The sequence below is a fragment of the Ciconia boyciana genome, chromosome 2, assembly GCF_034638445.1.
Source record: "Ciconia boyciana chromosome 2, ASM3463844v1, whole genome shotgun sequence".
Taxonomy (NCBI): Eukaryota; Metazoa; Chordata; class Aves; order Ciconiiformes; family Ciconiidae; genus Ciconia; species Ciconia boyciana.
In genome coordinates, this window is record NC_132935.1 from 67,887,314 (window position 1) to 67,913,607 (window position 26,294).

General features: G+C 36.8%; 1 protein-coding gene across 4 annotated transcripts in view; it reads right to left on the minus strand.

The window, feature by feature from the left end:
* The window catches only part of EXOC3 (exocyst complex component 3), a 28,167-nt gene continuing 1,873 nt past the window's right edge, over nt 1–26,294 (minus strand). For 3 of the 4 annotated variants that reach the window (XM_072852921.1, XM_072852923.1, XM_072852922.1), the window contains exons 2-13: nt 24,902–25,086; nt 20,646–20,865; nt 17,920–18,601; nt 13,241–13,358; nt 10,333–10,458; nt 8,700–8,800; nt 8,095–8,205; nt 7,189–7,339; nt 5,707–5,829; nt 2,871–3,032; nt 1,436–1,563; nt 1–976 (exon numbers count right to left, since the gene is read on the minus strand). In XM_072852921.1, the coding sequence (XP_072709022.1) occupies nt 805–976; nt 1,436–1,563; nt 2,871–3,032; nt 5,707–5,829; nt 7,189–7,339; nt 8,095–8,205; nt 8,700–8,800; nt 10,333–10,458; nt 13,241–13,358; nt 17,920–18,601; nt 20,646–20,865; nt 24,902–25,045 (2,238 nt within the window). In that variant the 5' untranslated portion in view covers nt 25,046–25,086 and the 3' untranslated portion in view covers nt 1–804. Of the gene's footprint in view, nt 977–1,435; nt 1,564–2,870; nt 3,033–5,706; nt 5,830–7,188; nt 7,340–8,094; nt 8,206–8,699; nt 8,801–10,332; nt 10,459–13,240; nt 13,359–17,919; nt 18,602–20,645; nt 20,866–24,901; nt 25,087–26,294 lie in introns of those variants that run through there. The other variant, XM_072852924.1, reaches the window with a different exon arrangement.

The following is a 26,294-nucleotide window of genomic DNA, read 5'->3' on the forward strand; positions in this document are numbered from 1 at the left end:
GAAAACTATTAAATCCAAAGTTTATTCACACTTCAAACAAAACAAACAAAAAGATTTAAATCTACTGTAAATCTGTAAGGGTGTAAAGGATAGACAGCTGAAGGTAGCAATGGTTTAACATTTTATTGAACAGGTGGTGCTTTTTGTGCTGTTTTTAGTGAATCGATTAAAAAAAAAAAAGATTGTACCTCATATGTCTTTATTTATTTATTCACCCTACCTATAATCAAATTGCACAGTAGCAATTTCATTAAGTCCCTTAGGCGGGAAACTGATTTCATAATTAAGTTTTCTGAAATAAACTATTTTACACCAAAGTAAGTACATAAAGTATAATGTGAAAGTGGATTGAGGATGTTAATATATGCTCAGTGCAGTGCCATATAAAGATAGTTCTAAAGGAGTCTGCTTAGGTATTGTAAGCGATGTATGTTAGTATATCCAGCACTAATACAGCTCTGTTGTTTTTGGTAGAAATATCTTTATATGGCATTGCAGTGCACCGTGCAAACATATTCCACGAGAAAAATGTATTTGCTGACAGCAAAAACGGCTGTAACAAATGGGTCAGTAAAAAGCCCCTTGGCCATTAGAAGCTTCATTCTTCAAACATGACCTTTACATCCACCTTCTTTCAGAAATCTGATTACATTTTCCCACATCCAAGTCTTTAGAAAGAAACATGCCTAGCAAGTATCAGTGTATATTGAACTTTACTTGAAATAGCATTGCCAAATTTGCCCTCAAATATTTCAAACCTGTTGATCCAAGACCAGTAATGACACAGAAACACAGATTTGGCAGTTACTTAAGAAGTTTTGGCACAGTTAGAGTAGGAACTGTAATTTCTTTAAAAATTGGCACATAGTTTGGATTCGGTTGGCTTGAACCTTTATCCAAAGTCTCAATGATAGTCTGCTTCATATCTCTGCTGGCATCGCCTCTCACTGTCAGCAAAGCTGCAATATGGTCATCCCTGTCAAAGGAAAATGGTAGAACTGGCATTAGTAGGAAACTGCACAAGTAAGATCGTCAGAAATATCACTTAGTTGGCGAGCCTTTCATTCAGTTTCAGTGTGTACTTTAATTCTTAATCAGATCTCTAGTCACTCAGAACTGGCTTTTCCAGCTCAATATAAAGCACTACTTTGGCTGCTCTTAGGACTCTAAAACATATTTTATCCTCCCAAAACACAGAATGGAAGTATTTTCATTATTCCTTTGCTGTACTTAACTCCACTGAGTACTTAAGTACATGTACCTCCTAGTCCAGGTCACATATATTTTATATTAGCATTATTTTTCATAAGAAAGTGGCTACGTTCTAAAACATGAAAAATATGAACACATTTACACATTGTTTTAAAATTCACCCAAGACTACAAAGAAACCATGATGTTATCTATCTTTTAACTTTGAGGGCAAAGAGAATTACCTGATATCTGGGTATTTACTGACTAACATTGAAACTTCCAGATAGAGCAATGAAGGATCAGTTAGCTTGATAACCTCTGCAATGGCTTCAATGATGTCACAGAGTCCTTCAGTGTCCTCTCCAGAGCCCTGCAAGATGGAAAGTAAAAAAAAAAATAAAAAAATCCCCAAAACAAAAGCAATCCCCCCCCAATATCTACAAACAATCCTTTAATTAGTATTTTGTCTGACAATGACGTTGAATTCGCCAAAGAGCTGAATTTTCAGACATTAAGAAAACAAAATATTTGTGAATTGTCATCATAAGCCTCTTTCCCTGTTGTTCTTCATCCAGAGACCTACCCTCAGAATATCAGTACAGACATGTTTTACAAACAATATATTGTATTTATCCACATAGTGATGCATTCTAGTCTAACTTTTGCTAATTTGCCAGCATAAACATTAGGAATAACTGATGTGAAAGCCAGATCTCTTCTGAAACATTACTTAAACTGGCCCTGCATTAGCTTTCTTTTAGTCATCTGGCCACCAAGGCAGCTTTCAACAACTGATCAACTGAACTGCAATATCTATTTAATCTCTGGACTATTTTAGTGCTCTTAGTTACAGGTCATCTGGTCCTGCCAATCTGGTATTGTTCATTTCCTTTATTCCATAACCTCTTCTATCCATGCCTTAATCTGAAACAGATCTTACACAGAATGCCACATAATGAAGGACTCTGATGCAGGAGTTACCCCAACATCTTCCACAGTGAGCAGAGATGAACGCCGCCCCTTCCCCACCCCGCCAGTTTTTCAGGCTTTATCTTTCTCTGCATTCTTTTTGCATTTTGTCATCTGTTGGCCCCAGGAGCTTTGCTGCAGATTCCTGCTCCTTATGCAGTTAAAAAAAGATTTAGTATTAATTTTAGGCCTATCTTGTACATTGTTTCTCAAGTACCTTTTTTGGCCTGTCTTTTCTATTTCTGCTGCACTTTAAATGGGGTCAACATACTTGTCTTGTGGATTCTAAAGGAATACATTGCATGCTACTTGAGTAATAAGCAACTGCATCCATTTGATGCAGCATTGTCCTTTCTTCCAGGCAGGAAAAGCAAAGCCCAATTATTATTTTTTTTTAAACAACCAACTGCTTTTTTCTTTCACTTACTGCTACAAATTCAGGGTACCTATCTCTGTGAGGCCATTCAAACATTCAGCTGCAGAGCGCTGTATGAACACAAAGCAGTACAAAGCGGTGCTCAGGAACTTTAGCAGCAAGCCTGTGTGTGTTCACAAACCCTGTGCCCTCAGCTGGCATCCTCGATATTCACAAGTCACCCAACATTCTGGCGACATGGAGATCTAACTAGCCATTTTCCCCAAGCAGTAAACATGCGTGGTTTATTCTAAATTACCAGGTTAACAGCATTACCCAAAGCAAATACTTACAGCCGCAAGCTTCTTAAACAGAAATCTGAACTGTTCTGCTTCTTTGATCATTCTTTCTGCACCCTCTTTTCTCTCTTCTGCATTCTTGAAAGATATACGTTTTAACATGATTGCTCTGATGTATTCCACAACCACTCTCCGATGGGCCTCAACAGTCATTGTCTGAAAGAAAAGAAAAAGGTGGTGGATTATGCCAGTGATACCTGCAAGCATAGCCATTATTTTTAGTCTTTGAACAGTTATTAGGCTTTGAAATGTGTATTTGCACTTAATCACCAGTACACAGTTTTTGCTAATACTACTTATTTTGAGTGGCTTTAGATTTTCACAATGCTAACAGAAGTGAAAATCTGTCCTTCCCTGATGAAAAGGATGTACCAATTACAAGAAAGAGAAACAACAAAACCAAGATATATCTAATGACATGTCTGAATTACTTTTGAGGAGCACCAAAGATAGAAGAACAAATATGAAATAATTTGGATGATCTTTAGAACAGACCTGTGCTTGGCCTTGCAGCCTTGCTCTTTATATCTGGTCAAAGAACGACCAGCCATCACAGAGGCTTCTGCTGGAAAACTCCAGTATGTTGCACAAAGCATTGCAAATCTTGCCTACGTTATCTGTGCCCTGGGTCAAGTCTGGTAAGAAGCCCAGAGAGCCAGCAGCAATCACTTTCTCACATCTTCCTTGACTGATTTGCTGTTCTGCACTTGTGTTTTTATAGGAAATAGCTACTGGTGACTAAGTGAAGCATCTGCTATTGGTGCAAGACTAATGCTGAGGTTTGGAAATAAATAACAAAACAAAAACCCCCAAACCTTTACATGTTTTTTCAATTCTAATGTAAGGAGAGTCCTTAAATCCCACAAGTCCTCAGGTGTTTTTTTTTTTCCCCTAAGCATGGTGGTGGTGGCAAAGTTACTTATGATTAAGAAAAAGCCTGCATAACAGGTAGTCACAAACTCTTTATCATATTTTATTAGTATATATCAAGCTTTAGTTTCAATCAACATGTTCTTCAGTCAAAATTTTGGAGAAAGGTTTCAGGAAAGAGAGGAAAGGAAGAAAAAGAAGACAAAACAACAGATTGCAAAGTATTGTAAGTCACAGCCCTCATCCAGGATGCAAAAAATATGATTTCCAAGTCCAGCTCTCAAGACTGTGCAGAAATACCAGTTTACTGGTTGTTCAGGGATGGCTTCTCTTGCATTAATGGAACTGATGCCAATTACACAGAGGAAAGTTAACTGCACAGAATAGACTGTGGAGACTGACATGTATGCCCCAGCCCACTGAAAAGTAAGTGAAGAACAGCTCTACTACAACTGAGAAAAAGAACACTCAAGAAGAGCCAACAGTGCGATGGCAGGGCATTTATTTTACATGTGAGGAAAATGGCAAAGCAGAGTGACTGTAAGATCCAGATCCCCTGATCTCCCCTGTTCCAGAACAGTGTCCTTCCCGTTGGGCTATAGTCTTTTCGGAGGTTCTCAGTTCATGTGGCTTTTAAAAATTGGATTTTCAAAACCAAGTTAACCAAGAATATTTTAAAACCAGAAAAAAAGCCCACTCCAAACCAGGGAAACAAAAGTGTGTCCCATCCAGTGCTAGAACATACGGTGCCTTGTGTGGGAGATTTTTTCATGCTGGGAGACAGTGGAATAGCACATATGATGAATGCCAAAAAATGTGTTTGTCATCTTCTTCCCCATAAGGTGGTAATAAATGCTACATGATGAAACACATGTGATGGCAGAGACTGGTATTAACACTTAAAGAAACTCATGCCAAGCACTATTACCTCACAGTAACAAACCAGATCTGGAAAATAAAACTGTTCCATGGATATAGACTAATTCTGGGACCAACCTAAACTTTTGTGTACTTTTTCTGGACTGAAAATGCATATTATTCACTTACATAATAAGGCTTCTAGGATCTGCAAATATTGAAGGTTAAGAGATTGCCAGAGGAACTTTGAGCAGTCCCCTCTATCTCTTTAAGAGTTAAGGTAAGAAAGAGTAAGTGTATGATTTTGAGACTGTCTTTTACGCACTTCTACTTAGTAAGGGTTTGTTCAAAGACCTCACCTAAATCCTGATCTTACTAGCTTCAAGTATTTCCTAAATCTTAGGGAATCATTTAAGGCATGCTATCTTAACTACACAAAACTGACTTTAATTCAATAAAGATAAAAACAAGAACAATACCACCAAAGATTAAAGCATAACAGAGAAATCCGGATATACTTTGACGGACCACAGGGGAAGGGATAAAAAAAAAAAAAAAGGAGACATCCTAACCTAGCATATTATGCTGCTGTAACAGCACTTTAAACATGAGTTATGCATTTGTTAAACCTGATGGCACCAATTTAACTATGCCTCATTGTACATATTAAAACTAGGAATTACAGAAAGTGCATTTATAAAAAAAAGTAATTACAGGTCAGCAAAACTAGTTCCAGAAGAGCTAATTTTAGCTGACTACAAACGTCTGAGGAGAGGTAGAAAAGTACAAGCTGGTAAGAATACAATATAGTAACATGCCAATACATTCTCTGGACTAAATCCTACAACTTTGGTCTGTCTTTGACAATATCATATGGCTGTGAACAAAAACGATGAGAGAGAAATATTAGATTCGGAATATTCTAGTCTAATATTAGATTAGAATCATTGCAATATTATTATGAACATCTTTTCATTTCCAGTGATGAATCAATTCCGATTTCTGTATTCCAACTCTGAATTTCATTCCGTGTTCAGAAATTGCAAACCAACATGATATCCAGAGTACATTAGCAAAGTATCATAGAATATTTTGCACCTACCTTTTTATAAGGCTTTTTTATTTTTGCAAAGTCATTGAAATAATCCTCTACAGTGACACAGATAGTCCCCACTGCATTAGACCCCATCAACCACTTCTTTGTCATCAGCTCATTGAGATGTGGCTGTGAAAGTCACAAACAATTGATCAGAACAAATTTTTGACACTTTCATCATCTCAGTGCAGTTACAAAAAAATAGGAGACAATTTTAAGTGTCACACATTTCTAAACTACACTCCTTCAAAAAGAATAAGCAGTTAGTGTAGGAAAATTATGTGATCAGTTGTCAGAATGACATAGACGCTGTGTATGTAAACCAACTGCACTAACCTGAGCATTTGCTTCATGTGAGTTCTCTAAAATCCTTTATTACATTCCTATTTAAATGTCTACACTAAATAAAAAAATTCGGGTCCAAGGACAAAATTGGTGTTAAGAGCTGACAATTCCAATTTTAAATATGGGGCACTTTTAAACTGTTGTGATAATGCAACTTCATGCTTGGTTTCTTGAACTGCTACTGGCTACTCAGTTGCTCCTCTTTGATGGCCACACAAACTTTCTGTGCCTATACCAAACTTGGTGGCCTATACACTTTACTCCTTTCCCAGAACTCCACAATACGTAATTCCAGTGTTCTCTACATCTACATATCCATCTTGCTTTGTTCTCCACAGAGGAAAAATTCTTTACATATTAGAGCACGGTATTTTATAAGTGATAATAGTGACATGAAGCTTGACATTAGTGAATTTCAAAGAATGGTCATTAGAGTAGATGGAGCGTCTTCTCATAATCAATGAGCATAGTTAGTGAGAAATAAAGGTTTTGCTTAAAAGCTCCAAGTTTAAAATAAACACTGTTCCCACATCTTTCTTACTGTGAGTCATTCAAGGTGTTTACAGTAGTTCAAAATATTACAAATCGAACAAGTCCCAGAGCATCTTTCTTCGCCCCTGCCATTTCTCTAATTTCCCTGCCTCCCTCCCCATACTCCCAATTTCTTTTTAGTAATAAAAAGAATTATTTTTTTTCCCTGGGGGATTCTATACCAGCAGCTAGAATTCTTAAACATGGAAATTTATCAGTCAGAAGGGGCCCACCTTTAGAGTCAATTCACTATGTTAATTATAGGTGTACTGCACCTGTACAAAGATAATAACTTAGTATCAGCTGTAGTTTCCCAAATAATTCTTAAAGCTCAACTACATAGGTATAAGACTAAGTACAATCTGCTAGAAAATATTCACTATATACAAAGCACCTGCCTGAAGTCATCCTGTGAAAGAATTAAGCAACCTTTCAGTCTCCTACAAGCAAACTATAGCAGTGAAGAACAATACTGACGTTTACCGGCATTTTACTAGCACACCACATATAAAATATGTTTAGCAATCAAAAGGCTTCATAACTACTTCATTCCTGAATTATTTTTCCTTATAAAATAATACTTCTGGTTTTTTGAGGAAAAGAAGTTCTAACCTCTAAATCCATAAAGACTTCATCTAGCAGGCTAGAGCATCCTTCTTTGGCAATGATGTCTAAAGTTGCATCCATGCTTGTATGACTGCTTGACAACGTGTCTTCCATTTCAATTTTCAAGTATTTTCTTTTCAGACTGCTTATAGATTCTCTGTGACAAATAACAATGCTTTTCATCATCCACTGATGCACAATTGCATTGCTACTAAATTTTCAGGGTGCGTACACAGAAAGAGACATACTAGACAGTCTTATTTTTGCAAGGGGAAATAATGCTTGCTGCTTGCTTTGGAAGCCTTAATTTACTCTCCCAGCATGATTTCAGAGTGATCAACCTAGACTGCTTGTATGCTGGTAACAAACCACTGCTGATTTGTAGACTTGAGAATGGCAGCAGATATAGATGAACATGGGGCTGGATTGCTGACCACTGAAACATAAGCAGTGAGGATTTCTTTCTCCTCTTTTGATATTCTTAATAGAGCAAGCTCTACATTTACTTTTCTCCAGTTCAGTTCACCTTGATCACACTGCTTGAAGGTGAACTGTGAGAGATCAAATGTGAGAGAAGACGGCAGGCCCCAGCTAAACTAACTGAAATTACTTTTTTAAATTCTCAAAGTTGAAGATAAATTATTCTTTGGCAATGAAATTCTTGGAATAACAAATGGATTTTTGCCAGTGAGGGGCAATGGCTTGGCTTGCCAAAGGCAAGAGCAATCACAATATCTGCCTCTTAAAACAGTAATATATTTAAACCTGTCATCTTTGTTTAGTCAGCTAAACTATCTTAACTGAAACTGTCTTTGCATACAAAAGAAGAGAAGGTCCTGGGAACATGTAGTATTACAAATGAAATATCAATACTTACTTTTCTCACAATACTGCAAGAACATACACACTTACTTCAAGGTTTGACAGTTGTTGATGACTGCAATCATGTATTGAACATAGCACTGAGGATACTGACGATTTTTAAGATGTTCTTCTTTATACAACTGTGCTTCATCTTTGTACCTGTGACATATACAAGGAATGGCATTAAAACAGACAGAAATCTGTAATAACTTAAGTACACCTGTAGGACCAAATGCTCCATAAGGGCCTGTCAGGTATTTAGAAGTATTTTATAAAGGGCTTGTTGCTCATGTGATGTTTAGTCTCTGTTCTGGGCAGAATCCACCCAAGGAGGTGTTTTCTGTCTTCCTTATGAGAAAGAGATACAAATTTGAGATATAAAAGAAAGTGGACATGACTCCAAAAGTTAGAGCCATTTGCAGAGAGGAACTGAAAGTGCCACTCAACAGCACAGAAGAACTTCTGTGGTGAAAGTGGGGAAAGGAGGAAGAAAGCAAGAAAAGGAAAGGGAAGAAAAGCTTGGTTGGCATGGATGTGATAGGAGAAAGACAAAGCAGTAAAGAAACATCCACGGGAAAAACAAGTATTGGAATTGTAGGAACAAAGAGAGGCTGAGGCAGGATAAAGCATTTATATTTTAAAAATTATGTTACCTGGTTAGAAATGAAGTCATTTGTTGAAGACATAGAAGGAGTACCTTTGTTTTCAAATCTTCATTTATCTGAGCAGCCACCTGAAGATTCTGCTCAAACATCTAAGTTAAAAATAGTTTAAAGAGAGGCCTTTATCAGTGGAAAACCAAAGACAGAACTCCTGTCTTGTTGTGGACTCTCGCTAGCACCAGCTCTACGTATGCTTTTTGGTGTTTTTGTTTGTTTGTTTGTTTTCAAACAAGCCCAGACAATTGCTGCTGACTAAACCAAAAATCACTATTTCCATAAGTGTAATTAATAAATTGACAACCATAAATGTATGCTGCAATTTTCTCCTGGTACTGAAAACAGTTGCATTCTTTCTTCAGCAAAAAGTACTTAGTATTTCTAATTCAGGAATTTGCCTTTACAGTAGATCAAAGTTCTTGGGTCAGCTCCTGCGGCTAGTAATGAATAACCTTATAACTTGAATTCCTTTGCTTTCCCCATATATCAAAGTAGTAACTTCACATTAGTGAAGTAGAAGGGGCCCCTAAACTTTAGAAACACAACTAACCACAAGATCTAGGTGATCTACAGGGTCAGTGTTTGAGAGGAGGGGGACTGGAAAGGAAGGGTACAAAGCCAGGTGGAAACATGAGCTGCTTTTGTGCTGAGATGATTTTGAAAGTTCCACTGTTACATGAATCTCAACACTGCAGCCTTTGACAGGACAACACTAGAGCCAATCAGCCATCAGGTTCTTTGACATCACACATTTTCTGAAAAGGATTAGATGAAGTCAACCTTGGCACCAGTACAAATGTGAAAGAATGTAGCAAAAATCGTGGTATAAGACAGAAAAAAAATAAAGCAGCAAACAAATGCAGGAAAAAGAGACCATCTATCTTTCATTGAAGGTACCTAACACACTATTTGTAAAGAAAAATTAGAAAATTAGCATAATAAGCTGACATTTTTCTAGTTGACAAAGATCACTTTAAAAACTTTCCATTTCTACTGCCAACAACAGGGTGGTGCAGGTTGGGGGGTTTTTTGTGGCTTTTTTCCTTTTTTTTTGTTAAGATCTTAGAAATAGCCTTATCTTTTCTGTTTTGAGGCTATTTAATAATTTGGACAGGCATTAATGTTAACTGAAGTAGAGTTTAAACAGCAAAATTTTTGATCTTCAACAGAACTTTTCTTTCCAGTATTAAGATGTTTGTATAATGAATAATTTATAGGAACAAATACATGCCTAACTACCTCAGCACCATATTAACAAACTATATTCTAATAACTTACAAACACCTCATCTGGTAGGCTTATGCTACAAATTTACGTGAAGAGGCCTAAGTAAAATCAGTTAACTAAATACAAATAACAACTAAATAGGCTGTGAAAAATATGTTTCCCATCTACACATAAAAAGAACTAAGTCTGTAAGTGTTAAAGTGAAAAAGGCAAATAAAAACCCTCAGAAGAAACAACCGCTCCAACTAACAACTCTACAGGAAAAAAAAAAACTATACTTCAACAGACATAGAAACAATGGCATTCCAAACAGTTTGGTTCCTGCCCTCCGCCCCTCCATTCCCCCAAAATCCAAGTACTGCTTCTGTAGATTTTCTAGAATAACCAAGTTCTCTTATACCTGAAAAACAATAGCTGGGAGCGTAGTCTGATAGTACCCATCTTGATCTGCTTCCGGTTCAGTTTCTTTTACCCAGTCTTTTTTATCTGTCTCCAGTGCTTTTCGTAGCCATCCAATGATGTTAGACTACATTAAATAAAGCAACCGAGAAAAAGAAAAGATTTTTCAATTTAACACGAGAAGAAACCCCACTACAATATCTGGAATAGCAGGTATTTCCATAATGAAGAGTGGCATAGTAACAGATAACGTTGACCACTCTTGTCATCCCTGCAGGATATAGCTAACATAGACAAATTAAAATTTGCATTGACAAAGGTTAGTACTGGTAAACTAGTGATGTAATTTGAGTGAAGCTTAGGCACATTTTGGAAGGGGAGGGCTCCAAACACAAGGAGCAACTTAGTTTGTCAGAATCAACATGTTTACTAACTTTGGAAGCATTTATTAAGTCTCAGGCTTTAGGTTTCAAACTGAATTCTTCAACCACTGAAAAAATTAGGGTAATACTTAATGCAGGAAAATTAGCACGTATCTGCTTGTAGTTCCTTTTACCTACATTTTAGGAAACTGATTCTTGTTACCATTGGGGACAAAACCCCAGGATTAGATTAAATGAGTTGCATTTCTTGGAACTTAAGTGCTACAGAAAACACTGATGGAGATACAATAGTTGGCTCTCCTCCCATCCGACAAGCACATTATACAGCAAACAGACATTAAGAACAACTTTTTATAGAACTAGATTAAGCCAGTTTTCTGATCACTTGCATGACTCAGATAGCATGGACATATTTGCAAGAGTAGGTAGTAAAGACCAACATGTTTGCTAAATATGTAATTGGATTCTTTGATTTCTGTCTATCTAAAAAAATTATCCCTATGTTTTCAAAGGGTTGAAGGTTTCTGCCTCTTTTCCACTTTGTTCACATTTAGTTAAAACCCCTAGTAATATAAAGGTTCATACTTCTTTCCAATGCGTAACAGGTATATTAGTGTGCCCTACCATGCAAAATTAAACATGACCAGTAGGCAAGGACAGAAAGGGCAAAAAAGTCTAAAATAGGTACTTTTTTTTTTTTAATGTTTACATTTTTTAATGTATGAAATCAGTATCTTTTGGTCAAAACTCCTATCAGCAGATAGGATAAAGGAAGAAACTGAAAGCTCTACAATCTTCCTGCACAAGAAAGGCTGTTGACCAAACACAGACCTGTAGTTTTCTTCTTCTCTTTTTGACTACAGTGAGTGGCCTGTCAAGTGCTGTATCTGCTAAGTACATACAGTACCATCTTCAATTATGTGAAATGATGTACTGTCTTTTTTCCTCATAAGCACGGAACTGCTCTGATGAGATATGATTTGCAAAGAAGAATTAATCTTTTAAGCCAGCAGCCCAGGGGACGTCAACATTTTTCACCTTAACATCATCATTTACAATAACTTTTTTACAAGCTGAGGTGCTTGGGAAAAAATAAATCTATTAGCATTTTATTTCTCATGAAAATGAGATATTTTTATTGACTTAAACATCAATATTTCAGTTGATAGTCGCAATTAGGAAATACTTTCATAACTGGTTCTGTTTGGGTAAATATTTTGTTTATAAACAGTTTTAAACACAACATCAAAAGAAGTTAAGTAGAAGCGTAAGTGGGGATGTGTAGAGAATATTAGATCAGGCTGAATCCTGTGAAACAAATAGGCAGTTTCAGTATTTTCTGCCTCAAAAAGAAGATACAGCCAAAAATCAAAACCAGCAAAAGAAAACCACCCGTGTTTAATAGAATAGCAGCTTAGCTTTATTATATTTATAGAATATAAATACAACAATGTTCTACATATATTATTTTTCAGTACATAGGGAAAAAACATTTCTGAAAAACCAATATAGGTATATTTTTTCATCTTAAGAGGGGACAAAATTAATTCAAAGGCATTTCCTGAGTCAAGCCAAAAGTAGCTTGAGAAAATAAACCAATTTTTTTTGTCCTAAAGGTAATTGCAGAAAAATAAACTTGCATAAAAGTCCTAGTAAAGCTAATATGAAACAGAGCCTCTACTGATAACTTCCTTGAGACATAACAAGATTGGTTCATATTATTGTGATGAATATCGAGTCCAAGTAATTGCTGTTGCTGGACATATTTTAGTAGATGACACATCCAAAGAAGCAAAAATTTTCCCTCCTCTGCTTGGCAGAGCTCCTAAACTTAGGAGTAGGAATTCAGTTGAACAATGTAAGAACAGCAAGTCCAAAGTTCCAACTATCCCAACATCCAGTCTCAGAGGCAATCAACAGTGGATTTTTAAAGAAAAACACATTTAAAAACCTGACAATTGCAGACTGATTCCTTTGCCATGTAGTTGACCAATATCCAGTGACTCTTCAGATAACCAAGAAGCAGTGTCTTTATATTTAAGATGCACTTGAAATGGCATCCACAAAAGGAAATTATGCTCATGCAGTTGACAGGCATGAGAAGACTGTTAAAAGAATCAAACTGGCAAACATGAACATCCTGATTACCTTGAAAAGATCACATCTGTATCAAATGTTGATGTAGTTACTATAGGGACCAAGCTGCATTCAGTGGCTTGTAAGTATAGTAATACCTAACATACTAGCACTATGAATTTAGACATCCGAACACTGGAATTCCTTCCTTTCTAATAAAATATGATTAATACAGTCTGTAAAGCATTTCCTTGAAATGTCATGATTTACATCTATAAAATCATCTGATTATAACTTTATAAACAAACCTACACATAGTATATGAAAATTTATAAAAGTAATATCGAGTTCACATTTGTCACATTAGTTTCCTCTGATGGAGGAACAGCACTGAGGCACTAATGAAGCTATAAACTCATCTGAAGGTGTCTTTGCATTATTATTACTCACAGTAAGCGTTGACATATACTTGCTGAGAAGCTGGTCTACCACATTTTGCGAAATCAGAGGATTCAGAGAATTTACATCCACTTCGGGAGACAGTTCTGAATTTCCCATCATCTCTGTACTGAGTTTAAAAGAGTGCAGATTAGTAAAGAAAACTGAGATAAAAAAATTAAAAACTATGCAGCTTTTTTTGTATGACTACTGTAAGCAGCAATTTTCCAATATCTATACATTTCAAAAGTTCTTAATAGTAATTGCAACAATAAATGCATTTACAAGGAATGTAAATAAAACTACATAAAAGAAAGTAAATGGATGTAAAAGCTATAGGCCAGCATATATTAAAAAAAAAGTTACAGACATTTTAAATATTCAAACCTTTCATGTGTTTCTAACTTTTATGTATGAGAATTAGTGATTGCTTAAGACTGAATAAAAGCCAACTGGTTCAACCTGTGGTCTCTTAACAGGGGACATTTTTATATGTCTCTTAAATTTCAGAGGTGATGACAGACAACTTACACATTCTGAATTTCAGAACGGGAAAGATCAGTGAAAAGTACAAAATACTCTCCTCAGAGTTTCTCAAAAGACCTTCTGTTTTGCTACTTGTATCACATCCATATCAAAGCTAAAATATACTAAAAGAAAATCTACCAATGCTTCTGTATTGGTAGAGAACACACCTAATATAAGAGGAGGAGGCACCTTGCATGCCAAATCAAAAGTGCACTTCATGGGTACTGTATTATAACAGCACCATTAGCTATACTTGTTTGCAAAGGAAAATTCTTGATTTTATAGGATTAGAAAGAAACTAGAGCAACCCTCAAAAATATTTTGACAAGGATTATATAAAAAAAAAAATCAATATTTTACACTGATATTTTGCATCTATATAAGATTATATAATGAGTTGCTTGTGTAACTAAAACAAAAAAACAAAGCTATGCCAAAGCACAACATAGCAAGAACTCTTAATATTTCATGCTCAAAAAATCAATAACTCAAAACCACACTCTTCAGAGAGTGCTTTATTAACAGTTGATGGAAAGATATTCAATCATAATAACATAAATAGTTTCACATTCCATTTCTAGTGTGCTTTTCAGAAGGAGGCCACAAATTCTATATTTGCAGTGGCAACTATAAAAAACAAACAGCAAATAAAAAAAATTCCTAAACAATTGTTTAGTTTGTATAGTTCTGCAAGTTAAAGTTGTTCTCTGGGTACATGCAGTGGTCAGCATAGTGGTGCTTCCACATCATGAAAAAAATCTCAAAGCACTAAGAAAACCCCCATGCTATGGCTAACTACTTAAAAACCAAAATTTTTGTCTTTGAAACCATAAAAGATACTGTAACTGAACACTTAACATTTGTAGCGTTTTCCTGAGCCTGTAGGAAAAGAGACTGAAGATATTTTAAGCGGCTCAAGCTATTCAGAAAACTGAATTCCATTCTGTTGCTGTTTACAAAAAGAATACACGTAATAGCAGGACCTGCTCCAGGCTTATTCAGAGGAAATGTGAGAAGCTGTTTATGGCACTGTGCCATATTAGAAAATATTTCTAGCCTCATTATAGCACCATTATCCCTACTTCACAAGGCCACAGGGGCATTCAATCTTTCTCAAAGCTTATCAACTGAAACCCCAAAACAAACACCACAGGCTTCTACCTCTAGCCCCCAAAGACAAAATTTTGTCTATACACAAGTTCTCCTTCCTGATTGCCACAAGCCAAGTGTCTAGGGGAAAGGAAGTGATAGACAACCCTCTTAGAAGTGTCAGGAGGCTTCTAACTGTAGGGAAGAGTTACTTCCCTTCAACAAAAAGTTTATAATCAAGTTGCAATTTCAACCATAATTGTATTATCTGGAAACTAACATTTTAGAAAGCTTCTATTCTGCCTCCTATGCCAGGCTTGCCACCGATCCTGCTTTGTCTTGTAAAAAGAGGTACTCGATCCAGAGACAGCATCCAGCTAGATATATAGTACCATTCCTTCTGTTCCTTAGAGTGAAGATTGTTGACACTGCCTGTAGCAATGTTGGTGAACTCTTAGCAGTTTTGTTAACACTTGATGAGCATCTGATAAAGCTATGTTATGAATATGGGCATCAGGATCTTACAAGACTTATATTTTCCCCTAAAACACAGATTAGACCGGTCCCAACCCGGTACAGATTTTGTAATAGCAGTATGTTTCCAAAACTTTCATTGACTTAAATACGAGAGAGAAATAAATCTAGCACAGTAAAACTGCATCGAACTCAAAGATTAAAGGCTAATATTCCACATAGAGCATCACTTTTATTTCTCAGCCATGAGTTGAATACATACAGGAGTCCAAAACCAGCTTCCAAGACGTGCTCTAGGAAAGAACACCAGGATTCTTTTAAAACTCCTACCTTGCAAATATTGTAAACAGAACTTATGCATGGCTTTCTTATCAATTAATTACATGGAAAAAACCTCAATGCTTCTCTTAATTGGTCAGTATTTTCTCAGCTGGTTTTGAAGTGCAGCTATAACATGCAAATACAGATACAAATTTATATGTTCCTTCTAATATTCAATTACATTTAATACAAGTAGAGAGAGATTAGAAAGGACAAAACTATCTTCCACCATACAATATTCCATAGAAGTGAACAAGGAATGTAACAGCAGTTTAGAACCTATTTTTCGTACAGGGAAAAGAGGGTGAAATATCACAGAAACACAGTTCTCATGATGTCATATAGGCCATCCTCCTTCACAGTTTATAATAAACATATCCCTACAGAGAACTGTTTATTGTATTGTTAAGAGATGTCCAGCAACAGATTTGGTAAGCTCTGCAAGTATTCCAGTTGAGCACTTTACTTTTCCCACTCACAAGCCTGAGCTGATTTCTTCTTCTACTGTTCACTACAAACACACACAACAATTAATTATCATCCTCTTTATAACAGTTTATTGTAATCTGTAAGAATATAATTACTGTACTGCCCTATCACGCCTTTTTTTTTTTTTTAAGAGAAGAGAGAAACTCAAAGCCTTAATTTTTTTCCTGAGATTTTTCCTCTAATTTTCATGACACTTGTTAGATGGAGATACAGTGGAGAAGTGCATTCTCCAGATATTTTGTACCGCGTCTACTCCTCTCACTGTTTCATTTCCTTTAGAAGATTCTGCCATCAGGTGCTACAAGCCACATAACTTGCTTTAGCAGGAGTGACCCCTTTTTGATTTGTTTGCTTTGTAACTAGATGCAACGCTGGCTTTGCTCCCTCCCTTTGCCCTTCCTATGATGGAACACATGGATTGAGAGAGCTTTAGCTCTGAATTGTCTAACTCAATAGCAATCTGCTCTACTTTCTGGGGGAAGCGTAGAAGGGCAATTTTAAGACCAAGAATTGCCTTACTGGAACATCAGCCCCAGGACATAAATGAAGAACCTGGGAGCAGGATTTCTGCTGAGGCCATGCCCCTATAGGTAGAGGGATTCACATATTTCTATCATTCACTGTGGAGTTATTCCTCTGGCCTTCTATTAACAAAGAAAATGCCAATGAACTCAGCTCCTTATTAGTAGCTGCATCTCTCATATATCCTGCACAGGCATGTAAGTATGCATTAGTGGGTGCTCCTGATTGTTCCTTGCAGGGAAGAAAAGCAGGAGAACTTCACAGTGTATAGCAAAGCACAGAGTTCTGAATGCAAAACGAATCTTAAAGCTGGTTATAAAAATTCTACAGAACAGTATTATCTCCTGTCTATTTGCTTTATGGTATTATACTCTGGTATTATGGTATTGGTATTATTTGCTTTATGGTATTATACTATGGTATTATATCAAGCATCCAATCTGTTGAATTAGTGAGATTGAACAACTGAAGACAGCAAAAGTTTACACAGCACAGACTCTGGGTCAATGCCAGCTACTGAGAACAGGATTACAGTCATGAGCCACAGAAAGGCTAGCATTACTTTTTCCGAAACAAATCAGTTGCTCTAGTAACTACATGCCAGCAAAAACTAAACAGTTGATGTTTGAGCTGTTTCTACCTGGAGGATGGGGGGGGGGGGGGGGGGGAAGCTTAAGTTATTCCAACAAATCACACAACTCAAAAGAAAAGAGTTTAAGAGTATCACAGGAGACAACCTGTAAGCAGAAATTCTTCTAAATAAACAAATCACCACACAGTTCTGAGAGAAAACCTGAAGGAAGTTACTACATTCTTTCCATTAACAGTAATAAAGCAACACTGAAACAGTCCCAACTGCTGTAAAAAAGAACAATAGAAAGTTAATAACCATACAAATCTTCTGGGGCTGTGGCCAACAACAAATACTTTGTTTCACACATGAGCTCTCAAGTCTCTTCTGCTCTTCCCAATACTTCACCAAACTGGCACACAAATACAAGATGACTGTAGCTTCAAGCAGGTCTTTAACTGCATTAAAACTTTACACTTACAAAGCAACTCAAAATCGCATATTAGAAAATGCAAACAAGTTTTAAAGCAATTTCCAGAAAGCAAAACATGTAACAAATATCAAACCAGCAAGTTCTTCACTATTCTCCCTCTTTTATCTTCTTATATGTTAATAGACAGGCAAATATTAGCACATAAACTGTGTTTTGCATGCATACTCTCAACTATTGCCAACAGAAAAGATAAGGGGACCTTACCTTTTGTATGTATTTAAAACCCAAGTTAGAAGGCTAACAATCTCATTTGCTTCCAGATCCTCTGCAGCAAGCTCTTGCATGCGGGTGGACAAAGCTTGATGGTACATGTTTAGCAATTTGTTGAAAATGTCATAATGTGGAGGAAAACACTGATCCAGCAGGGTTTTACCCACAAGCAGGTCATCAAGGACATATTTACGTATGATTTCTAGATGGCGCACAAGCCACATTTTGTCAGATTCTCTAGTATCTGCTTGAGTGCCTTCAATTCGTATGCTCACAGTTCTTTCCAAAATGTTGAACATTTTTTCCTTCCACTTCTTTGGTCTGCCAGGAGGTATGAACCCAGTTTGTTTTTTCCGGTCTAACATGCGCCTGTCAATTTTCTCCTCCCTCTCAATTATCCTAACAACAGAAACAAGCAAGGTTGGATCTCGTCGGACTGTAACAAGAGATCTTTGAACCACCATCCAAAGTTGCTTTGCCAACTCCTCAGAAAGTTTCTGCATATCCCCAAAGTATGTATGGATGAGGTTCATGTCATGTGTGTTTTTGCTGTCCATGCGATACTGCTCATACATCAGGTTATCACGAGAACACTCTAAATCCATCAGTTTTCGATGAGCTTGCAGAAGTTCCCCTCGCTCAATCAGATCTTGAGTCTCCCTGACTATCTCTGGAACTGAAAGAAAGGCAAAGAAGAAGAAAAAAACCAAAAAGAGTAAAACAACGCAACCAAAATACAAAGAATAAATACAAGACAATAAAAGCACTAGGAAACAAGCTGGAGAAGAGCTGTAGTAATTATTTTGAAATAATTTACAGGAAATTATTTTGAAGTAATAAAAAATTGTTAGTAAATGCTATATATTTTATACATTATTAACTACAACCCTCCATTTTGATCAGTGGCTAAACAAAGATCATAGTGCCAACAGAACATAATTTCCTTTCTCTCCCTCTCTCCCCTCTTAAAAAAAAAAAATCCATGAAAGTCTACTATGAAACAAATTGCAGTACTAGCTTTCTTATATCTTATACAAAAGGCTTTTAACTTGCCTGACTAAAAGTCACTTACCCTGTTGAACCTGAGGCTGCATATACCCAACAAATACTGAATTTTACCTCCTTCTTGAAGGAACAGATTTTGCCTGCCTAAGGCACAAAGGAAGAATAGGGATAATTACCTATGCTGCTAAACTATTTAGAAGATTTTTTTTTCTTTATTATTTTTCAGGATTTGAGGAATACTATAGAAGAGGATTAGGACCCTGTGGGGGAAAGAACTGAAAAGTCTCAGCAGGAAAACTGTCACTGCAAAAAAGGCAGCTCGTGATAAAACTGGCAGCCCCAAAAAAGGTTTAAAAAGACAGTTATACACAATTATTAATTATGATGAAAACCATCATGGTTTATAAAACATTTGTTTTGCTCAGAATGAAGTTACCATACTGTTTAACAACCCCGGGGGGAGATACTTCACACTAAAAACCTCTCAGAATGCCAGAAACGAAAAGGCTTATTCTCTCAGTTGCATTCATCAGTGTAGAAGAAAACACCACCCCCAAAATAACTCAGCATTGGAACATACAGAATTTTGTTGTTCTTTGTTTTTTATTGGTCGTAGACATTACATGTAAATACTACTCTTTTTCTTTAAGTTGCACACTGTATCCCAGTTTGGTAGTTTTGTATCTAACTGCTGGTATCCCAGCAGTTAGATACACTCTTACAGAGATTAAACAAACCAACCTGGTATGACTGGAAAACGGTTTTTCTTTATAGGTACATTTTGTGAATTACTATCAGGAGAGAAGAGGAGAGAAAACACTATTTAAACAAAATCAAAGGGGTATGATAGGTTTAGCCCTCATTATAGGGGTAAAATTCTTAGAATTACTTATAAGCAGAAAAGTCCTGGCAAGGAATTCACCCTGATTCAAGATGGAATGGAATGAGCACCAAAAAGGCTGCATAAAAGGACAGAGGTAATCCCATTTTAACTCTACAGTATACATTATATCACACTAATCTTATTTAGTTTTGCAAACCTTCACAGTTGTGCAAGGAAGAAGTGTCTCCCACGTATACTTTCTTTATGCATGAGTTGGTTTCTGTGATTGTGCTGCCTGATTCTGAAGCAAGGACTGTGCACAGTTGAAACTGAACTTCACGTACTTTATACTTACGCTTGTACGTTAATGGAAATCCTTGAGGCTCCTAACTGTTGTGTGAGAAAGGTTGCCAGGGAATCTTTGACTCGAGATCTTGCTGTTTCATATTTTGCCTTTGTTTGCAAAAAAATTTCACTTCCTAAAATCATTTGGGACTATTTTTACCCAACAGGCTTGCTGTAGATGCCCAACTCGCTGGCGACATTCCAGATCTTTCTGAATTTTCTTTCTGTACCTGCCGCTTGCATATTTCAGTCTTCTATACTAAACATGTTATCCCTGCTACTGATTGCTAGCAAGAAGCTTCTTTGTGACTTTTGTTTGATGATGAGATAGGCCATATTAGAAGTTCTTTCAGCACAATTTAGACTCAATACATATTAAATGGCTACCAGCTACCTCCCTGAACGTGATGCGTAGGTGATTCTTCCTTAACTCTTCATTCCCAGTGAGGTTTAAAGTCCTCGACATTACTTGATAACCTTACAGCTTTTAGTACCATTTTAAAGTGCTTTCAGTATGTGATGGATTATATAAAGAACATTAGATTACCTGAAAAGATGTTCTTGAGGTTTTCTACAGCAGCTGCCAGTTGGCTATGTTGCACCACAGCATCCTTAACATCCTTGAGGTTTTCTATGGTATTGATGCTCTGTCTCCAGTCCTTATTGACATCTATCAAAGACTGCTGAATGTCCTTCACATCATTCAGCGCATTGTGCAGTTGACTTAAACCTGTTCGTACTCCATCTAACTGTGACTGGATTGCTGCCTTAAACACAAACAAAAAGACAAAGAAAGAACTCGTATTAATCATTGTAAGTTCCATATTTTCAACATTTCTCAAGAACTAATTTTCATTTCAGTATCTAACATTTTCAGCGAAAAAAAATTGAAAAGGTAATATTATAGCTTACTAGAAACATGTAACTTACTCTTGTGTGTGTGCACATATTCTTTTTTTGAAGTTCTATCTTGTTTTAAAGGACCTAGATACAACTGGTTCACCCACAAAACTAACATAGGAGCTTAGGCAGATAGATCATAATCTTCATAAATCTATATTAAACCAGGATCATGGGAAGGCAGAATGAGATTTCTTTGCATTTCCTTCAAAAATTCATTTCAAAGGGGATACCAGAAGAAAGCTGATCCAGATGTTTCAACAGAATGCTTGGTATGTACAGATTCACAAAGCCTTTTACCAAAGCAATTACAAATTTTGACTGGCAACAGAAAATGTCCTAAAAAAAAAAATTAAATACTGAAATGTTCTAAAAAAACCCCTCCAGCCTGTCATGCCGGAAAGCAAGGGAAAAAAAAAAAAAATCAAAACAAAAAAGTACAAAACCCCAAACTGAATAAAATTTCAACACTATGAAGCATCAACAACCAGACCAACAATCCAACTACTAGATTATTTTGGCATAAAAAGAGGTTATTGATAGAAATATCTCTTGTGACAGGTGACACTTGAAATAATGACTCTTCAAATAGGCTATTAGCCCTGAATATCATTTGACAGTCCAGACACCTTACAGAAAATGAATTATAGTGCATATCTGAGGGAAAGAAATCAGATGACATCCACAGCATGGCTTTTATATATGTATTTTTAAAAAGATGTGACTAAGGTGAAATCAGGTGAGTGGAAAATGAAACTGGAAATAACAGACTTCAAAAGACAAGCCAAAGGCAAGACATCAGTGAAAACTCAGTTGCATATCTCAAGGACTTGAAGTAACTAGTAAAGAAATGAAGCACTAATGGTTTTGCTAAGTTCAAAATGTATTTTTTGCCATACTTTTAAGGCCAAAAAGCTTGGGCAGTCATGGAACTTTTTGTCTGATACTAGAAGCCAAGGAGGAAATCCTGGTAACTAGAACATTTATTGTGTTTTAAATGTACTGGGAAAGTCCCAGAAAAATGCAGTGATCCTTAAACTACCGCTATTTATGTACTTTCAAATTATGACATGCTGATTTTATTGATAAAAATGTATTTTCCTGCCAGACTCAGTACAATTAATCAGTGGTAAGGCATTTTTATGCAGCATCTATCTACAGAACTGCTGCATTAACACATTTTTCCCCTACAGGAACCGAGTTAATTAGGATACTCAAACATGCAATATGACACTCAAGCACAATCTTCTGAAGCTGACCATGAATTATTTTAAAAATCACATGACCATTAAATGTTCAATACTTCTGATTTGATATTTCAATTTCTTCTGAGGCAGATCTTCCAAGTATTACATATTCAAACTTTTGCCTATTCTAACTTTTGCAGAAACTTGATCACGTTAAACAGAAACAACCACTAACCTTGGTCACTGACAAATGGCCAAGGAAAATTCTAAAACCAGACATCCACCCATGTTCAGTTTGTCTTCTAATAGTCAGCTGGGACCAGGAGAGGGGGTGGGGGGCAGGGAGCAAGGAAGGTCCTAGCATTGTGGTCTTCACTTTCTAGAATGCATATTCATCTTAGACTGGACTGACCATCACTGTATTAAAAAATGAAAACAAAACCAAGCCATCCTCGGAACAGGGCTCAAACCTTCATTTTTATCTCTTTTCAAGTGACAGCCCTCAACATGAAGCCATGGAACCAGGACCCTGGCTGCCTGGTCTCCCTAGAGCCCTATGGTTCAAATTCACGATTGCACAGCAGCTAAGAATCAAAAGGTAGAGGATTCAAGCGTGTTTATATTCAGGAAAACCCATGACCTAGGAACTCTCCTAGGATATGTATACAGTATTTCTTCAGAGTGAGAGAAAACCAAAACCTAAGTTCTCCCATTGACTGAAGAAGTGCACAAACAAAGATAGCTGTCAATGCTCATAACTTTTCAGGCTCTGGAATAGAGTCCAAGCAGCTCCTCGCCTACATTTTGGATGGCAGAGCCCAGAAGTACCAGCCTACAGTGCTAGCTGGTGCTTATCCACCCATCATTTGAGAGTTCTGCTATCGACTCTTAAAAATACTGCTTCACTAACCGTCATCAGTCTCATACATGAAGCAGATGAGTTTGACACATTTCAAAGCAGTTTTTCCTGTAAGAATTTATATAATGCAGGAAGAAATGCAGAGAAGGATGTAAGAAATGGATGTAACTAAATATTTGGGAGAGGATATAGAGAGGAGTAGGATAATCAACTGGAGGAGATCCTGGTTTTTTGGGCAGAACACCACTCCAGATGTCTGCTGCTTCATCCTTTTTAACTGACAAACAACTATTACCCTGGTTTTCTACTCTTCACCCTTGATTGACTTGATTATCTTGATTCAGCTGAAGAAAATTATGACAAAGATGAAAGCATATCCACTCAGAAAGAAGCACCAACATGTTCACACTAAAAGATTTACCATGTGTTCATTCACATAGATGAAGCAGCTGAGGTTTTTCAACTGTGATCCAACCTGGAAAGTCAGCAACTCCTCTGGCTGATGATCCTGATGACCCTGTCTCTCCATCTTCCACACCATACATATAGACAGTTAAATACAGAGTAAGAGTATTTCTTACATCCTCTCTGCGCTCTCATCCATTATAGTAATTCTTATGGGAAAAAATGCTTTGCTATCCATTGCATCACTAACCATCACCTGTTTCAGGAATGCATCCTGAATGGATTAAGGGGTATTGTGTTTCTTTTTGGAACAGGTATTTCTGACCATCTATAGATGACTGAAGTTGAGTCTTTTCCAACCTATACAATTCCGTGATTCAGGAAAATGACAAGGAAACTAGCTATAAAGTGGTTTTAGGCATTTACAAAACAAAGTTATGTTTGGTCACCACTGTCTATAGAAGCAGCCAGTAGGCAAATGACTGTGCTCATATATTATAAACAGATCACAGTAACTAAACAGCTGATCCATTATTAATAGACTGCACCATATGCTTCCTGCCTTAAATCTGAAAAACCCAGTCCAAGTCATCAGGAAATTTTCTGTTTCTATGCTACAGACCAAAATTAACGTGTAATTTGCTAACAGATTTTTTTTGCTGTGAAAGAAGACTCTTCTACTTCATGCAGACTCCCACAAAGAAGGAGCCATCAAATAGCTGTAAGATAAACTAACTTATTCTGATTAGATACAGTGTATACCAGCCATTTTGATCTGGTAAACCCAAAAATATTTCCCAAAACACTTTTCTAAGGCTCTACTCCAATTACTTAATATAGTGGTCTAAAATGACTGTTGGCTAGTGAGTACCAGTGAAGGAAGAAAACACAGAACTCAGTAACATATAGACGCTAAAGACAGGATGACCTTAATCCTATTTCAGGCTATGTCTGTGCATGTGCGTGCGTGCACTCACGTGTACACATGTGAAGGAGGGGGAAAATCATGGGGTACACTTCAGCAAGAGACAAGAATGTGATAGATTTTAGCTATCTTCCATAAACCCACGTAAAAGTCAGAGACTAAACTGACTGATCTTTTTCATATGCAATCACCATTTTTTGTTACAGGTTCAGTATTCAATCATTAAGACAAAGGTTTGTTGGCCGACAGGCTACATGGCACGAGGGCAGCTGTCCATGGATAAACTGTAGAAGTTAGAGAACATAAGAACACTTGAAATGCTTGAATAAAATTTCAGTAACATGTACAGCCTTAGTTTGCGTTACTTTCAGGATGCAAAGTTTCTGTTTGGGACACAGAGCAAAATTAAAGTCCACGGTTTAAAACTATCTGGATGAAAATGTAGAATCAAAAAACGGACAGAAAAAAAAAAAAAGAAGGTACATTCATACTGCACCACGGACACTCAGGTTTATCAAACTTTGTACCTTGAGTCGAGCTTCTACTGAAGCCTTCTTACGAGCTTCCCTCCTGCGATACTGCTCCACTTTATCCAGCTGATCAGGACGCTGAAGCATTCCTGCTACTCTCTGAACAGCTGTTGCAACTGCTTCCCTATCAGTTTCCTCCATTGTTGATTAGGACCTCAAAATGCCTTCATAATTTAACAGTACTGAAAAGAAATATAACATTTTTAGAAAATATTTTTTCATTTGATAGCTATGTGTCATTTCAAAGTTAACAACTGGAGAACTAACTTTGGCAATAAAACCAGTGCAACTTGACAGAAGCATCACTAGACTGCATTATAAAGAGTAGTAATCAGAATTCTACAACAATCATGTTTAAAGTCACTTAACTCTGTTTCATTAGTTTACCTGAAATGTTCTCTGGTTACTGTTTTTGCATTTACCTTGCTCTCTGTAAGTTTATTAAAAAAAAAAAAAGACAACAGCACCAGAACAGCAATTCTTCATTTAAAAAACAGATTCTATCTAATCCCAGAGTAGGTTTGCCTATTAAAAGGGGAATGAGACAAGCATAAAGGAATCTGGTAGCAGGTCCAAGCAAAAATCCTAACTCTTCCTGAACTAGAATCTGGTGGAGCCAAGAGAACCATAGTCCTCCTGCAGCAATAGGTCAAATTTACCACCAAAAGTGGAGAGAAACATAGCTGTGGAAGCTCTAAACCCAGAGACTTAACTATAAAGCACTTCCATTTAGACTTTTGATGGATGATTTTTTTATTTCCTACTCTTGTTTTCTGTTCTTCTCACAGTATCAGTCCATCAGAGGTATAGGTATTCAGGGAAAAATTGATCAAGTATTTCACCTAAGTCTCCAGCAGAATTTCAAATGAAGTCAAGACACGCATGCAAACTAGTATGCAGAAAAGGTAAAACTCGCTGGCCATGAAACCAGAGCTGTTCTCTTGAGCTTCACTACCTACTAACAGAAAGCAGGGAGGATCCCAGTCACCAAAGATGCAAGAACATGCTGTCCACAGAACTCCAAGGAACATATCTGGAGTTCCTCATTCCTTCCAAATTCCTTCCAACATTTTATGTCTTCAGTCGTGTAATCGAACAGAACGTTTTAGGTTCTGCTGCCACAACTACAGATTATACTCTCTCATATCCATATTATTCCTTGAAAGTAGATATCTACTTTCAAAGCAGTCTGCATTCATATATCCAGCACATCACTTAATCTCAACAGAATAGCGACCTGATGAAGAACTGTGCCAAGTGCACAGAACTGGAAAAGCAAAAGCAAGAAAACTCATGGGTCAAAAGAAAGATAGTTTGATAGGTGAAAAGTGGAAACACCCCTTGCCCCCCAACAAAAAAAAACCAAAAAAACAAGCGAAGCAAAGGAAAT